Raw genomic sequence first — 16,768 nt, 5'->3', positions numbered from 1 at the left:
CATCTTTGGCTGGCAGCAGACGGTGCAGAAGGACTGCATGCCATCCACATCTCATGGCTGCTCAGCAGAAGATGGTACAGTACGACTGCTAGCCATCCTCATCTCTTGCCTGCCCGGCAGAAGATGGTACAATACGACTGCTAGCAATCCTCATCTCTTGCCTGCCCAGCAGAAGATGGTACAGTACGACTGCTAGCAATCCGTATCGCCTGCCTGCTCACCATAAGACGGTTCAATAGGACTGACTGCAGGACTAAAGAGAATGACCTGGTCAAGTCACTCCAAATTTAGTCCCTGCGCCCATGTCTGCCCAAGCGCTCCCAGCTGACGTGGCCAGGAGCACCTCGGACACGACGAGGATGGCTACCAGTCGTACTGCACCATCTGCTATTAGAAGGCAATGGGTTGCTGCTACTGTGTAGCAATGCCGTACCGCATCTGCCAGCACCCAGGAGACATATGGTGACGGTTACCTGAGCGGGCTCCATGCTTGCCGTGGTATGGCGTCTGCACAGGTAACTCAGGAAAAAAGGTGTGAAACGATTGTCTGCCCTTGCTTTCATGGAGGGAGGGAGGGAAGGGGGACCTGACGATATGTACCCAGAACCACCCGTGACAATGTTTTAGCCCCATCAGGCACTGGGATCTCAACCCAGAATTCCAATGGGCAGCGGAGACTGCGGGAACTGTGGGATAGCTATCCACAGTGCAACACTCCGGAAGTCGACGCTTGCCTCGGTACTGTGGAAGCGCTCCGCCGAGTTAATGCACTTAGAGCATTTTCTGTGGGGACACACACACTTGAATATATAAAACCGATTTCTAAGAAAACGACTTCTATAAATTCGACCTTATTCCGTAGTGTAGACATACCCATCAGTACATGCAGATTTGTTGCTATTTACCCAGAGGAAGTGGACTATGTCGTGCTAGCCAGGCACTTTGCTGATGCCAGGACAATAGAATGATTGGCACACTAAAAACACACAGATGTGTCTAAGACAAGACCCTAAGTCAGAGTGGGCAAACATTTTGGCCCAAGGGACACATCTGGGTGGGGAAACTGCATCCAGGGCCATGAATGTAGGGCTAGGGCAGGGGGTTGCGATGCCGGAGTGGGTGCGGTGTGCAGGAAGGGGCTCAAGGGGTGGGGGATGCAGGGAGGGGTGCGGAGTGCGGGAGGGGGCTCAGGGCAGGGGGTTGGGGTGCGGGAGGCAGTGCGGGGTGTGGGAGGGGGTGTGCTGTGCAGGAGGGGGCTCAGGGGAGGGGGTTGGGGCGCAGGGTGCAGGAGGGGTTCGGGGTGTGGGTTCCGGCCCGGCGCTGCTTACTTTAAGCAGTTCCCCGTTCCTGGACAATGGGAGCAGTGTGGGACCAGGGCAGGCAGGGAGCCTGCCTTAGCCCCGCGGCACCATGGGGGTGGCAATCCCGCAGGCCGGATCCAAAGCCCTGACGGGCCAGATCACCACCCCTGCCCTACGCCTAAAGAGCTTGCAATCTATTATGCATATATACAGAGAACATGACTAATGACAACATGAGCAAGATATTCAGGGTGGGAGACAATCAGCGTGGTGACAGAACCCAGGGAGAGTATGAGGGGAGGGAAGCTCAGTGGTTTGAGCATTGGCCTGCTAAATCCAGGGTTGTGAGTTCAATCCTTGAGGGGGCCATTTAGGGATCTGGGGCAAAAATTGGGGATTGGTCCTGCTTTGAGCAGGGGGTTGGACTAGATGACCTCCTGAGGGCCCTTCCAACCCTGATATTCTATGATTCTATGAAGCGGCTTGGAGGAGCTGTAAACTTGATCTTAATAAGGGTTCCTGGTGTGCCGAACAATTCAAATACACCCTGGGTAGTGATCATTTGTAGTGTCATGTTGCATTAACGATAACAAGATTGCAGAAGGTCTATAATGCCGTGACATGCTTAATTAGCATTTAGAGGCTTAACAGAACTTAGAATCCTAGAATCGTAGGACTGGGAGGAACTTTTCGAGGTATCAAGTCCAGTCTCCTGCACTCATGCAGTGCAAGAAGATGCCTGAGGAGCAGAGAAGATGCAAGGCCCACTGGAGCTGAGCAGGGCTGGGTGGCTGTGAAGCTCAGAGAACAGCACTCAGAGACGGGGAGTTGCGAGGGGGCTGTGTGGAAATCTGGGATGCTGAGCAGGGATCAAGAGGTCCTACCAGAGGCCGAGCAATGAGAACGGGGAGTGTGTTTGGAGCAAGGGGGGTTTTCACGGTTAACCCTTCGTGATGCAGAAGGCTGAGGACAGGCGAGGGCTCAGGAGGGTGATGACTCTGTTTACAGCTACGACTCCAGTTTCTTTGTTCTGAAAGACACCACAAAATCCCTGGAAATGTAGCTGCGGCCAGCCCCGAACAGGTTGTCCTCGGCCCTGTTTACAGCCCTCTCGCTCTCTGGAGGGCTGATTGCTCATTCTCACATGTGACAGGCATTTCAGCTGGAAACTCGACCCCTTCTCAAGCACATGTGACCCTGAGATAAATTATAAATAGACATGTCATAGGAGACAAAGGCAGGAGCCTTTAGGAAAGGAGCAAGAAGCTGAGCTCAGAACGTGGTCCCGTTGAAGAAGCCAGGAGAGAGCTAGGACAGTTTACTGAGAAGCTGCCAACGAGCCAGGAGAAGCCGGCAGTGGGATATAACTTGGAGAGGTCGGCCGGCACAATGGATTACCAGTCCAGCATTATCCGAGACTCAAACCCCATGGAGAACCTGGAGAAGCAGTTGATCTGCCCCATCTGCCTGGAAATGTTCACCAAGCCCGTGGTGATCCTTCCCTGTCAGCACAACCTGTGTCGGAAATGTGCCAGTGACATCTTCCAGGTCAGTGCCTTGCAAACGGAGCCTGTGATGTTTAAACAGGCTGCTTCCTGAAGCCTGGCCACAGGTGGCAATCCTTGGGCAGTTGTGTGTTAAACCTACAGCGCGTTCACAGGGGATTAAACCTCCGAAGCCAGTCTGCTTGCGGGAGAACTCAGCGAGGGTGGGAGCTGGGAAGTGGCTGGAATGGCCAGTCTTCCATGTGTGGTCCCTGGCTGGGGATGTTCCGAGGACTGGGGATGCCGATGCTGGGTTGGGACAGACCTGATTCTAGGTAGACCAGAAATTCTGGCTCTAAGTGCAGTAGATTGCCCTCTTCTAGGCTGTGCTTGTCCATCAGAGGTGGGTGAGGCTTCTCGCTATGTATGCTGGTACCATCGGGCTAGAGCCACCTCCCCTGGGAAAGAATCCCCTTGACTTCAACGGGAGTTGGATCAGGACCATGGCATCTGAGCCTTGCTTGGCAAATGGCTCCAGAATGGACCCTTCTCCCCTGCTGCAAGAGTCTGCTCTCTCTGCTTAGACGGGGGAGGAGCCAGCTGATAAAACTGACTGCTTGGGCCCCATCTTGCTCCCTCACTTGCTGAGCTGTGGTTAGTGTCAAAAGTTCCCAGTAATAAAGAGAAAGCGGGAGAAAACCAGGCCCGGAGGGTGAAATCAGACCCTGCTTGCTGGAACGGACTCGAGGGATGCAGGTTCCCCAAAGCCCCATACGGGGCTGGGGGCAGCTGTGCAGGGAGCTGGGGGCTGTCCCAGCTGGTTTCTAATTAACGGTTGGTTCTTGAAATGGACAGAGAGGGCACTTCCCCCATGGGCAGGCTTCTGTTTACTCGTAAGGACAATGGGCAGAATGTCGGGGTCTCAGGTCAAACTCCTCATTGGGAATTTTGCCTCTGCAAAAAAAGAGTCGGCTTCTCAGCTGCCACACCCCTGATGTGCCTGTTCACACCTGTGCATGGTCAACGTAGCCCGCTCCTGCTAGTGCAAGAGGGAAATTCTGATTGGACGGCTTTTTCCCCGCAGGTATAAGCGACCCCAGAAGGTGCAGAGCAGTGAAGTGGGCACTGGGTCAGGACCCTGAGATCTGGTCCATTGATAAACCTTTTAACACCCCCGGAGCAAATTTTGATCTGAGGATCTCAAAGCATTTTTAAAACGTTAATAAATTAAACCTCACAACATTCCCCTACGCGATAGGGAAATATCATTTACATACTAACATTGCTCTTAAAGCGTTTTCTAAAGGGCAGGGGTGGGTGGGGAGGGGGGTGTCTAAAGCAGAGGTCTAGGACTCAGGACTCCTGGGTTCTATTCCCAGATCTGCCATGCACTTACTGGGTGACCTTGGGCAAATCTCGTTAATCTGGTTTTGCCTCAGCTGCCCCAGCTGTACAATGGAGATGATAATTGCCTCCTTCACTGGGCTTTTGTGACCCTTAATTCACTGATCATAAAGTGTTTAGCGATCCTCTGATGGAAGGTGCTTATATGAATGCAAAGCGTGATGGGCTCTGAGACCCTCTGGTGATGGGCACATCAGGGATGCATGTTCTGTCCCAGGGGAATGCTGAGGGGACAGGGTGATGTTTAAATGAGTCCATGTCACTGTCTCCGACAACGCAATGGTGGGTTTTAAGGATGTTGTGAGTGTCTGTGTGCCTGGCGAGACACTGACCTTTGACCTTGTGCTGGTGATACTCGCAGGCTGCTAACCCATACTGGCAGAGCCGGGGAACCACCCTCTCCGGGGGGCGCTTTCGTTGCCCCTCCTGCCGTCATGAAGTGATCCTGGACCGGCATGGAGTCTACGGGCTGCAGCGAAATCTCCTGGTGGAGAACATCATTGACATCTACAAGCAGGAGTACTCCAGGTTAGCCAGGCTCCCCTCTGTCTGCATTGTCCAGTCCCAGTGTTTCTCAGTAGCGGAGGTGGAATGATCTTCCACAGTTTCTCTTTGGTAAGAGCTAATGGGGAAGACTTCCCAGGGATGAAGGATTTTCAATTCCTGTTCTTCCTGGCACTCATCCAGCTCTCCCAGGCAGAGCACCCTCATGGCCACATTGAAACAGGTATCACACATCCAGCCTGCACTAATCCAGATCATTTCCCCCAGTCCATGTTCATCCAAACCACTGCAAATCAAATGTCACATATTGACCAGACAGTCATTTGACACCACCAATATTTGATCCCTGGATCCCAAGCTTCACTATTGACCCAAACCTGTGAAAGAAACTTTCCTTTTTCCAGCAGCCAGTCAGTTTGCTTAAGCAAATGAACCAGATAAGTGAGAACGGGGGGCAATAACAAAGCTTGGTCCTACTGAGTTCCTGGGATCTCCCCCTGCAAAGGAGTGGAGTCAGAGAGAATGGCGGTGCAACATGGTTGGATTTCAAGAGAGCAAATTCTGGGGATTTCAGAAAACTGATGACCAGGGTGGATTTGGAAGAAGCATGACAATTCCCTGGCCTAATTCTGCTTTCACCCCAGTGTAATCAGGAGTCACGCAGTACTGCCAACCCCAGTCAAAAATCTTGTGTCAAGCCTTGAAAAGCCATGAGATGGGCTCAACATTCATGATTTGGGGGGTGGGATAGGGAAATAGATGGTTGGTCTTTGTTATTTGCCCGTTGTGTTCAGAGCTGTTGGAATGCACTCAGCTTTTCTCCACAATCACAAGCCCTAGACATCTAGTGGCGGGGCAGAAGAGTGTTAATAAAAGCCAAGATTCTCATGCCATCTCTTGATTCCAACAGCCGAAACTTTAAGAAAAACACCAGATATTAGCTACATTGAAATCTCACCAGCCTTACACCGCAGCAGAAGACAATCAAGCCCTGGGATTGTAGAAGAAAGCTAGACTTCTATGATTCCTTATTATTTGTGTTACTTTAGCACCCAGAGGTACCAGTCAGAGATCAGGTTCCATTGCGCTGGGCACCGTACAGACGTGAAGTATAAGCTTCACCCCAGACCACATGCAGCCTTCCCCTGAAAAGGAATAATACAAAGAATCAGAAATTGCCACCGGGGCTTCAGCAGGGATTGCTCAGTGGTCTGAAGGGAAGGAAAGGTTCTGTGCTAGTTGGAGAAGTGGGGAGGAGACTAACCAGGAATGTAAAGTCACGGTCAGTTTGTAGGAGAGAAAATAAGGACAGCAGGTTTATAGCTGATTAAAGGGAATACGACCAGGACTTACAGGAGAGAGAAAATAGATCCATTCATAAACGAAGAAGGGTGTGAAATCAGCAATGATTCCAGGGACCTGCTCTTCATTTTTAAAACTTGATCTAAATCAGAAATCGAGAGGGAGAAAGCATGAATGACCAGGAAGTGATGACTCAGTATGTAGGTGCTGATAACACACGCAGGCAGGGGAATAGGAAAAAGAGAGTATTTATAAGTCAGCAGGTGCAGATATGGATTCCAAGGCCTTAAAGGAATTAACAGATGAATTTATTGAATCACTGGCAATATTATTTGGAAGTCATGGAGACAGAGACAGGTGCTATATGGGGGGCAAATATGGTACCAGTGTTTTTAAAAAGGGGTTGGGGGATGTCTGCTAAATCCAGTTCCAATCGTGAAGTAATGGAGCTAACGCTACGGATAAAGAACAAATCATGCCCAGATCAGCTTGACGGCGCCTTTTAAAAACACGTTGCAGAGAGGAGGGAGTTAATGCAGTAGCTGTTAGTGAAGCATGGGATATCCTGGGCCAGATCCTCAGCTACTGCAAATTGGCATCAATCCATTGCAGTCAATGGAGCAGGGCCGATCGACACCAGCTGAGGATCTATCTGGCCCCTTGCCTCAAGCTCCTACTTGAGAAAAGAATTGAGATTGGCTTGGATATGAGCACTGTTGCACAGATAATAATTGGCCAAATGAGCATAAATGTAGGGCCATGGTAATAGGCTAGGTGATGAGGTGGAACAGCATCAGAAACAATGCCACAGTGATAGGCTTTGTTATTTGCTATAGTGGGTCAGACCCTCTAGCCCAGTGTCCTGTCTCTGAAAGCGGCCAGTACCACAGCATCGGGGAGAACAGGGAAATTTTGGAGTGATCCACCCGTCTTCCACCCCTGGCTTCTGGTAGTCAGAGGTTAAGGGTCACTCGAGTAGGGGGTCTCATCCTTGATCATCTTGGCTAACAGCCACTGATGGCACTATCCTCCATGAACTTATCCAGTCTCTTTTTTCTTAAACCCAGTTATAGTCTTGGCCATCATAACATCCCCTAGCAATGAGTTCCACAGGTTAACTGTATATGGCATGGAAAAAATACTTCCTTTTGTTTGTATGAAACCTGCTGCCTATGAATTTCATCAGGTGACCCCTGGTTTTTGTATTGTGGAAAAGGGTAAACGGCATTTCTCTATTCAGTTTTTCCACAACAGTCATGAGTTTATAGACCACTACCATATTCCCCCGCCCCCGATGCTTATTATTATCCTAGTACTTCTTAGCATATGCACAAGATGCCTCAGGTGGCACGTGACCAGGATTCATCACCGAATTTGATCCGCTGGTTGGATCATTAGCTTCCCCCACCCCGGGCTGGGCACTGACAGGGAGTGTGACATGAATGCTGATCCATGCCTCCCATTGCAGTACTTAGAAGCCTCAACCAAGACTGAGTTCCCTTTGAGGCAGGGGAAACAGGCATCAGAGATGGAAAGTGATGTGTCCAAGTTGCAGGGTTGCTACATCTTAGGATTGTATCACAAGTCTTGCATTATTCGGTAGTTTTCTGAGAGGCCCAGCTCTTGGAGCCAGGAGATTACAGGAGACTCTCAGCTTTCATTTATTTTTAAAAAGCGAGTCTCCTTCCTGGTTGCAGAGAAAAGTTTGAAACTGTGACCCCTAAATGCTCAGAACCCAGACAGCCAACAAAAGCACCCCACGTTCTAGTCCAGCGGTTCTCAAACTGTGGATCGGGACCCCAACATTGGTTGTGGCCCCATTTTAATGGGGTCACCAGGGCTGGCATTAGACTTGCTGGGACCCGGGGCTGGGGCTGAAGCTGAAGCCCGAGCTCCACCATGCGGGGTCAAAGCCTGAGTCCCACTGCCCGGTGACGAAGATCGAGGGCTTCAGGCCTGGGTGGTGGGACTCAGGTTACAGGCCCCCAGCCCAGGACAGTGGGGCTCAGACTTTGGCCCCCCAGCCTGGGGCAGCAGGGCTTGGACGGGCTCAGACTTCAGTCCCCCCACCTCCTGGGGTCATGTAGTAATTTTTGCTGTCAGAAGGGGGTCACCATGCAGTAAAGTCTGAGAACCCCTGTTCTAGTCTAATGATTTTAAGCCAAACCCGTGACTTTTGGCAGCCTGACTGGTGATTTTTGGCTGCTCTGGGTTCTCCATCCTGAAGTTGGTCCGAGCGACTTTATTTAACTTCTCTTTTAAAGAGCTCTCAGCTGCAGCCACCCTGCCTAAAAAGGGGGGAAAGCAGGTCAAAGTTCCTGGCCAACCGCCTGTGTTTAAATGTATGGTAGGTTTCTGCAGAAGGAAATAAGGAGCCAGCAGCACCAGAGGGTTTGCCTTAAAGAGGACAGAGTGAGCCTTTGCATCATGTGTCTATAATTAGGGTATTCCGCATCATCCTTGAATCCTGGATCTAGCCATTAGTAGCTCAGTAACCCTGATGGACCCAGTGGTTTCCGTGGCCACGGCTGATGGGAGGGAGAAGGTCCCCAAGCTTAGAGGGCCCCCAAAGCTGTCTGTAATGTCTGTGTAAAGAATGTAACATGGAAGGGGGTGGGGCCCCAGCAAACATGGTGCAAACATGATGCCCCAGCAAACATGATGCACTGGGGCCCCAAATTTCCCTCGACAGGCTTGTCTGTGGTCCCAGTTGCCACACTGGTGTGTGGTGACAGAGTGATGCTTGCTGGAAAGTGGAAGCCGGTGAGAGTTATCTGTTTAAACAGATCTCTGCAGAGAAGCTGGGGATTGACCCCGAGCAGTAAAAATCTCTCCCGGGACGCCTAGACCAGAAATGCTCTCCATGCTGTGGAGTGAAGGTCCTGGAGGGTTCGCTTGCTGTGATTAAATACAGAGCTCTGCCTGGACAGAGAGAGCTGATCAGAGATCCTGGCACGTACAAGCGCTGGCTCTAAACATTACATCACTGACAAGGGTAACATTAGAGACGGGTTGGGAGTTGATCCAAACTCCACTGTACAAAGTGAAGTCCAGGTTCTGGTCTCCATTACACCACTGTAAATCCAGATTAACTCCACTGAACCCAGTGACTGCCTTGGAGCTAGTCTGGGTTTGCACTGGTGTAACTTAAATCAGGATCTGTCCTTATAAATCAGAAGGCCAGTGCTGGTCGTTCTTCAGCTGTGTAGACCACAGCCCGGTATCTGCTTCCTATCATCGTCCGGTGGGTGTTTCAATCTGTATCTGCCACAGCTCAAATGTGATTAAATGCCACTCAAGGCTGTTTAACCCTGTTCGGTTTCTTGCCGTCTTCAGCAGGCCCCTGAAGAAAGGAAACCACCCCATGTGCAAGGAGCACGAAGACGAGAAGATCAACATCTACTGCTTGACCTGCGAGATCCCCACTTGCTCCATGTGCAAAGTCTTCGGAGCTCACAAAGACTGTGAAGTTGCACCCCTTCAGAACGTCTTCCAAGGGCAAAAGGTACCGAATGTTTTTTGTACACTGTACACTGAGTTCAATGTACAATGCATTCAGTGGGTCACTGCTGCTTCCCTCTCCCCGGGGAAAGGAGCCCATCAGCCAGTACTAAACCCTGGCCTGGCCTCAACTGGATGCTCCACAGCGGGGCCAGGGGCTGCGGCTCCTTGACCTTAGCTGAGGTTCACATCCGATCACTTGGAATGTAGATGAGGTCTCCGAGGGGATGGGCTCCTCCTATTTGGCATCTGGGATGTGCTGAGCTGGGCCTTTCAGGAATAGCTTCCGAGGCTGAGCACTGGGGTATTAATAGGGGCTGCCGTCGTGAAGCAGTAACCTGTCTATATTTAGAGTCACTTGAGAGCTGGGGAGCAAGGGCCAGCACCAGTCCCGCAGGGAGCAGTGTCTACAGCTGGAAGCAGATCCATAAGAGCTGAGGTCTTTCCCAGGGTATCTTGGGTGGGATCCATGGATGGCAAGATCTCCCCCAGCATGCACCGGGGCACCCTCCTCCCTGTTGAATGGGGTAGAAACCCGGGAGCCCTAAGCAGACAGATGTCCATTTTTCACTGGAATACAGACCATTTGGGTAGATTAGGATGGGCCCTTGTGTCACAAACTCCCAGAGCCAAACCTTCCTCCTTCTCCCCACATGCATTTCCACGGACCATCCTTTCCTGCTGTTCAGGATTCCCTCCCAGCCCCAATGGTAAAGTTCCTTGATCATCTAGTGCCATTGTCCCACCCACCCAACAGGACCAGAGGTGCCCAGCACAGACCAGGCTGCCCATCTGGCTCCATCCCCACCACATGGAGACAGTTTTGAGGCTCTGCTTTCTGTGCATCTATCCCCAGCCTTGAGACTGTGTTCCTCCTCTCTAGCCCCATCCTGCAGACGGTGCCAAGGCCTTTCCCCCTTCGCCTACCTCTCCTTTTCCTGAAAAGGGATTAGCTTTCAGTGTAGGGGCCCACTGTCCTGTCTGCGTACCAACGCCCTCTCTCCCTCTCAAGACAGCACTACAGGCCTTCACCCGTGCCTGGAAGGGTAAGGGTTAAATCTATTTCTGTTCCCCTCTCACAGATGGAGCTGAGCAACTGCATCTCCATGCTGGTGGCTGGGAACGACAGAGTCCAGACAATAATCAGCCAGCTGGAGGACTCATGCAAAACCACTGAGGTGAGGAATGGGAAAAATGACCGAGCCCTTTGAAATCTGAGTGGCAAAAATGAAATCCAACCCCCAGCAATGTCCTTGAATGGCTAATGCAGGTGTCGGGAGCAGCTTCCCTCTTAGTCCACGTGACTGAGAATCCTGTTTAATTCAATGGGAGGGCTTTTACAAGAAAGAGATGGGGACTGGGGGAGCTAGTAGTTAGAGCCGGCAACTGGGAGGCAAGACTCCTGGGTTCTCTTTCCAGCTCTGAGAGGGGTGCAGGGTCTAATGATTAGAGCAAAGTTTTGAGAGTTGATACTCCTGTGCTTCATTCTCAGCCCTGCCACAAACTCACTGGGCGACACGGGCAAGTCATTTAACCCACCTGTGTCTGTTTCCCCATTAAGCTAATCATGCAGCAGGATTCAATTCTTACCCACGTTTCATTGGACACCCCAAATTGTTGTAAAACAAGGAGAATGGCCAGCACCTTGCTCTTAGGATGGGGAGCTCAGAGGCACTTTAGACTATATATATGTGTGTGTATATATATGTATATATACACATACATTCTCCCATGGTGCAAACCGTGACACCACAATGAACAGTAAACAACACACGAGAGCCATTGGCTATCAGTCTTCCTCCATGTTTTGTGGTCTTCACACAGCCATGAGACTCATGCCATCCCATCCAGGCATCCACATCATCGCTCTGGCCCTCAGGTCATATAGCATTTTGCAAAATTTGAGTTAATAAAACTGCAGTTTAATTTAATGATTCTCTGAGATTCTCAGCATGATGGATATGCAAAGCATTATTCTAAAGGGTCCAGTTGGTAAAATAGGGGATGGTCACACTGTGGTCATCATCTGATGTTTGGAATTGGTTAAAGTAATCCTACCAGGCCCCAGGGGGAGGGTATCTGCTGACACTAACAGGAATATTTTGCATTCTGTCTTCCATGTGATGTTCACAAAGCCATTTACAAACCTTTGTTAACTGAGCCTCCCATCTCCCTGTGAAACGGGCGTTATTAGCCTCATTTTTCAGACAGGGAAACTGAGTCACAGCCCTGGTAAAGTGACTTGCCCAGGATTAGCCAGTTGTTATTTCTTGCGTTATGGTCGTGCCAAGGAGTGCCAGGACCACATGGCGCCCGGCGCTGTGCAATCACAGAACAAACAGATGAGCGCTCCCCCAAATAACTTAGTCTTGGGTCAGTGCCGGAGCTGAGGGTAGAACCCCCGAATCTTGGCTTCCAGTGCCCTGCTCTCACCACCAGGAACATGGCCTCCACTAGTAAGAGGTAAACTGGTTTCCGGTTCCGCTGTTGCTAGTTCCAGTATATTTGTACCATCGGCGAGAGAATCGGGATTGCCACGTGGCAGGGAGCCTCTGGAAACTGCCGTGCCCAGAGAGAAGGGCTAGGTCTGAGTTCCGCTGGGGGCTCCCCGAGATCTGAGCTCTGTGCATTTGTAATCACTGAATGCCTGCGGCGGGGATCGTTCGGTGCGGCTGTGATGCCTCTGGGGGAGATCTGGGAGCGTGCCTGTCCCCTTTGCTTCGAGATGCTCATGCCTTTTGTCTGCTGGCAGGAGAACGGCCGGCTGGTGAAGCGGGAGCTGTGCGAGAAGATTAATGCCCTCATTGCAATCCTGGAGGAGAAGAAGAGCGAGCTGCTGGAGAAGGTCACCAAGGAGCAGGAGGAAAAGACTAGCTTGGTGCAGGCTCTGATCCAGCAGTACAAAGAGCAGCTGGAGGAATCCACCAAGCTGATGGACACAGCGTTTCAGTCCCTGGAGGAGACAGGAGGGGCCACTTTTCTCACAGTGAGTGGCTCCTCTCCAGCCAAGGGAGGGGTGGAGCCTGGATCTAGCAGTGTGGTTTGCTCCTTACACAGATCGTTGGGTCCACCCTCCTGAACCCCACAGGATTCTGCCTCCCAGTCTCCTCCCGTCTCAGCCCAAATCAGCTCTGCCCCCTCACCAACCTTGACCCTCCACTTCATCCCTTTATCCTCACCAAGGATCCAGCCTCTGTGTGTCCCTGGGTGGACTGGGTTTCTAGGGAGAACAGTGGGCTTTCAACCCAGCAGGAGGGAATAACCTAGAGTTCCCAAGAGCGGCTGGCAAGGGTGATCTAACTCTGGCGGAGGGGGCAGAGGCTTGCTAGTCAAAGCCCCCAAATCACAGCCCCGACCCCACTTGGTATGACAAACCCTGCTTAGCACTGGCGACCCGGCACCTGGGGCCAGCTTCATACTAACCTGAACTGCTGCTTTTATCACCTTCTTGGTAACTTGCTACTCACCTTGTTCTTTCCCTCTTCTTTGCTCTCTTCACAGAATGCCAAGCAGCTCATTAAAACGTAAGTCCCCGGGGTTGCATTTTTCAATTGCTGCTTCAGTGCCACGGTCTGAGACTCTACAGCAATGTCAAAATCCACCTGAGGATTGTTCCCAGAAAATAACGGGGGTTAGCACCCCGACCCCTTCCCAATAGCAGCCCGGGTCCTTTAAAAAGTATCCAGGGGAAAGCAAATTCTGAGCTGCTGTAAAGTTTCTCTGTTACGATCCCCTCTGACCAGCAAGAGACTGGAATAGAATGGCAGGTTCTCGGGCTATTGATAGGGACCTATTAAATTCACGGCCATGAAAAACGCGTCACGGTCCATGAAATCTGGCCTCCCCCCGTGAAATCTCGTCTGTTGTGTGCTTTTACCCTATACTATACAGCTTTCACGGGGGGTGACCGGTGTTTCACAGACGAGGGGTCCTGACCCCAAAGGGAGTTGCCGGGGGGTTGCAGGGCCCAGCTCCGCAGTCAGCAGCGTGGCAATAGTGTACCATGTCCTCCTTACTCCTGCGCTGCGGCTCCCGGCGGCTCTGTCCTCAGAGCTGGGCTCCCAGCCAGCAGCCGCTGCTCTCCAGCCCCCTACAATAACCTTGCCCCCCCACGCCCCCACACAGCTCCTTTTTGTGTCAGGACCCCTACAATTACAACACCATGAAATTTCAGATGTAAATAGCTGAAATCATGACATTTATAACATTTTAAATCCTATGACTGTGAAATTGACCAAAATGGACCGTGAATTTGGTAGGGCCCTAGCAATTGAGCTCGCTGTTGAGCCTGTCTAACTGAGGTGTGTGAACTCCGCAAGAGGGGGCAGTACGATTACTCCAGAGTCACACCGGTGGGTGGATCACATGAGCTCCTACTGGGATATAAAAGAACATCTCTGGGAAGGCTCGGCTGTAGGAGAAAGTTGAGCTGGTTTAACTGAACTGGCTTTTTTAAGCTGAGCTAGTTATGCTGGTGGGAAAGGCTGTGGGGACACTAATTTCACTTTAGCTTAAACTGATTCCTAATTGATTCAGCTTGAGTTCAATCCAGAATCAGAGTGTCCACACAGGCGGCTGTACCAGTTTACCTAGGCTGGTTTAAAATCACACCTTAGTGAAACAGGCACAACTGGAGACAAGCCCTGGGTAAGGCAGAGTCTGGATAGAGAGGTGCTGTAGGGAATGCAGGACCAGCTGAGCTTCAGGAGAAAGCCAGGGCTTGGGCTTGATGCTGTTAATTGCGTTACCAATAAAGCCAAAAGCCCAGAAAGGGATGAAGTGTGACCTGGAGACAGGGTGTGTATCCTGTTGAACTACACCTGCGTCCAGAGGCCAAAGAGTTCTGCCTTTCCAGCTCCACGGCAGTCCATTTACCCTCCCTCAGCATGCAGGCTCCATGATTGCTGGGAGGTGCCCAGGGATCATCTGAAAGAGGGTGTCTAGAGCAGTCAGCTGGGAATCGCCAGGGATTCGGAAGGCGTTAATACAATGCCCTGTGGCAGAGGTCAAAGGGAGGGTGGGAACATCTCTCGAGCACCTTGTGTGAGAGGGAGGATTTCAGAGAGGGCTTTCCCTGGGTCTTGCTCCCTGGATAATAATCTTTTCCAGCTAGAACATGCAGTCACTCTAGCTGGTAATTCTCTCCTCTGGAGGAACAGCAGGTAAGGAAACAAACCCTATGTCTATCGCCCCCAGAATTGTGGAAGCCTCAAAGGGCGGCCGTCTGGGGAAGATCGAGCAAGGCTTTGAAAATCTGGATTACTTCACCCTAGACCTGGAGCACATAGCAGAAGTCTTGAGAGCCATCGACTTTGGAACAGGTATAATAATATTGCGCCCTTCTTTGGCCCCTCCCATTCGAGCATCTGAAAGCACTTTACAAGCACTAGCGAGTTAAGCCTCACAACCCACAAGGAAACTGAGGCTCGGAGAAGGGAAGTGGTTTGCCCCAGGCCACACAGCAAGTCAGGGTCAAGGATAAGAAACCAGATTTCTTGTCTCCCAGCACTGTGCTTTACCCACTAGACTCACTTCCCCTCTTTGATAGAGGAGACTGCTCTAACACTTTCAGCTCATTCCAGTTAGTTAGCTGGCAAGATCTGAGGTCCGTTATTCATTTGGGACTTGATCCAACAACACTTGCTGAAGTCGATATATTACCAGAGTCAGTGGACACTGTGCTGGGCCCAAGGTTTATAGCAACTGGGAATGCTCCGTCTTGGCACCATACCCATTTACCAGATAGGGAAACTGAGACACAGAGCTGCAGAGTGATCCACCCGAGGCTAGACAATAAGTTACTGGTAAAACTGGGACTAATACCCTCTAGTGCTGCTGACTCCCTGGGGTTCGTACTCAGCCCTAGACTTACATCTTTCTCTCCTACTTCCTAAGTGCATGGACAATATTTTGCTGTGTTTGGAGGTTGCCTTTTATAAGTGGCCTCCTGTGTTGAAAATACAGTTCTGGGGATGGGGCTTCAGCTTTCACAGAATATCAGGGTTGGAAGGGACCTCAGGAGGTCATCTAAGTCCAACCCCCTGCTCAAAGCAGGACCAATCCCCAATTTTTGCCCCAGATCCCTAAAGGGCCCCCTCAAGGATTGAGCTCACAACCCTGGGTTTAGCAGGCCAATGCTCAAACCACTGAGCTATCCCTCCTCCATTTCTAATTCCCGTTACTTTTGCTTGGAGATGAGGAAGAGGAAGAGCTAAATGAGGAAGAAGAAGAAACAGAAGAGGAGGAGTCACAAGAAAGGAAAGTGAATGGTAAGGAAAAAATGCTGTGGGTTTGTGATGTGCAGGGATCCTAGAAATTCATTTGCCACGAAGAAACACGGATTTTGCGTTTTTACAGAGAATCTTTAGTTTTTACATTTTGTGAAAAAATAAAAACATATACAGTAGAACCCCGTTGATCTGAGCCTCCATTATCCGGCTCTCCGTTTTAACAGATCTGCAGCTGACAGCCCGAGCCCCACCACCCGGGGCTGAAGGTCTCTGGATTATCCCAATTTTTGATTATCCCATTTGGCCCGGCCCCAGTTAGATCGGCTAAATGGGGTTCCTCTGTACTGTGGCTGCGGAAACTAAAGTTCAGCATTCCATTTTAATCATGGAAATATGTAGATTTTAATGTTTTTTTAATCAGAGAATTTTTGTTTATCACGGAAAGCGAGGGTGTATTAGCAGGAGTGTTGAAAGCAAGACACAAGAAGTAAATCTTCCACTCTGCTCCGCTCTGATTAGGCTTCAACTGGAGTATTGTGTCCAGTTCTGGACGCCACATTTCAGGAAGGATGTGGACAAATTGGAGAGAGTCCAGAGAAGAGCAACAAAAATGATTAAAGGTCTAGAAAACATGACCTAGATGGAAAGATTGAAAAAACTGGGTTTGTTTAGTCTGGAAAAGAGAAGGCTGAGATAACATGACAACAGTTGTCAAGTATGTAAAAGGTTGTTACAAGAAGGAGGAAGAAAAATTGTTGTTCTTAACCTCTGAGGCTAGGACAAGAAGCAATGGGCTTAAATTGCAGCAAGGGCAGTTTAGGTTGGACATTAGCAAAAACTTCCTAACTGTTGGCGTGGTTAAGCACTGGAATAAATTGCCCAAGGAGGTGGTGGAATCTCCATCATGGGGGATTTTTAAGAGCAGGTTGGACAAACACCTCTCAGGGATGGTCTAGATAATTAGTCCTGCCACGAGTGCAGGGGGCTGGACTAGACGACCGCTCGAGGTCCCTTCCAGTCCTGTGATTCTGTGAGCCCTGGT

The 16,768-nt window shown here is 50.6% G+C and overlaps 1 protein-coding gene across 1 annotated transcript; it reads left to right on the top strand.

Annotated features, from left to right (window-relative positions):
• Positions 1-2,690: 2,690 nt before the first annotated feature.
• TRIM63 (tripartite motif containing 63) lies at positions 2,691-15,990 on the top strand. The gene is made up of 9 exons (XM_077838155.1): positions 2,691-2,849; positions 4,551-4,717; positions 9,332-9,500; positions 10,579-10,674; positions 12,249-12,482; positions 12,998-13,020; positions 14,693-14,817; positions 15,691-15,781; positions 15,951-15,990. The coding sequence occupies exons 1-9, from the start codon at positions 2,691-2,693 to the stop codon at positions 15,988-15,990; spliced, it is 1,104 nt and encodes a 367-aa protein (XP_077694281.1).
• Positions 15,991-16,768: the final 778 nt, after the last annotated feature.

This window comes from Eretmochelys imbricata, chromosome 19 (genome assembly GCF_965152235.1).
Source record: "Eretmochelys imbricata isolate rEreImb1 chromosome 19, rEreImb1.hap1, whole genome shotgun sequence".
Lineage (NCBI taxonomy): Eukaryota > Metazoa > Chordata > Testudines > Cheloniidae > Eretmochelys > Eretmochelys imbricata.
Note: the sequence above shows the minus strand (reverse complement) of the source record. Positions and strands in the feature narration are given on the sequence as shown.

Coding starts and splice junctions, on each gene's coding strand:
- TRIM63 (XM_077838155.1), top strand. CDS start 2,691: ATGGATTACCAGTCCAGCATTATCCGAGACTCAAACCCCATGGAGAAC. Junction 9,501..10,578: donor ACGTCTTCCAAGGGCAAAAG/GTACCGAATGTT, acceptor CCCCTCTCACAG/ATGGAGCTGAGCAACTGCAT. Junction 13,021..14,692: donor GCCAAGCAGCTCATTAAAAC/GTAAGTCCCCGG, acceptor TATCGCCCCCAG/AATTGTGGAAGCCTCAAAGG.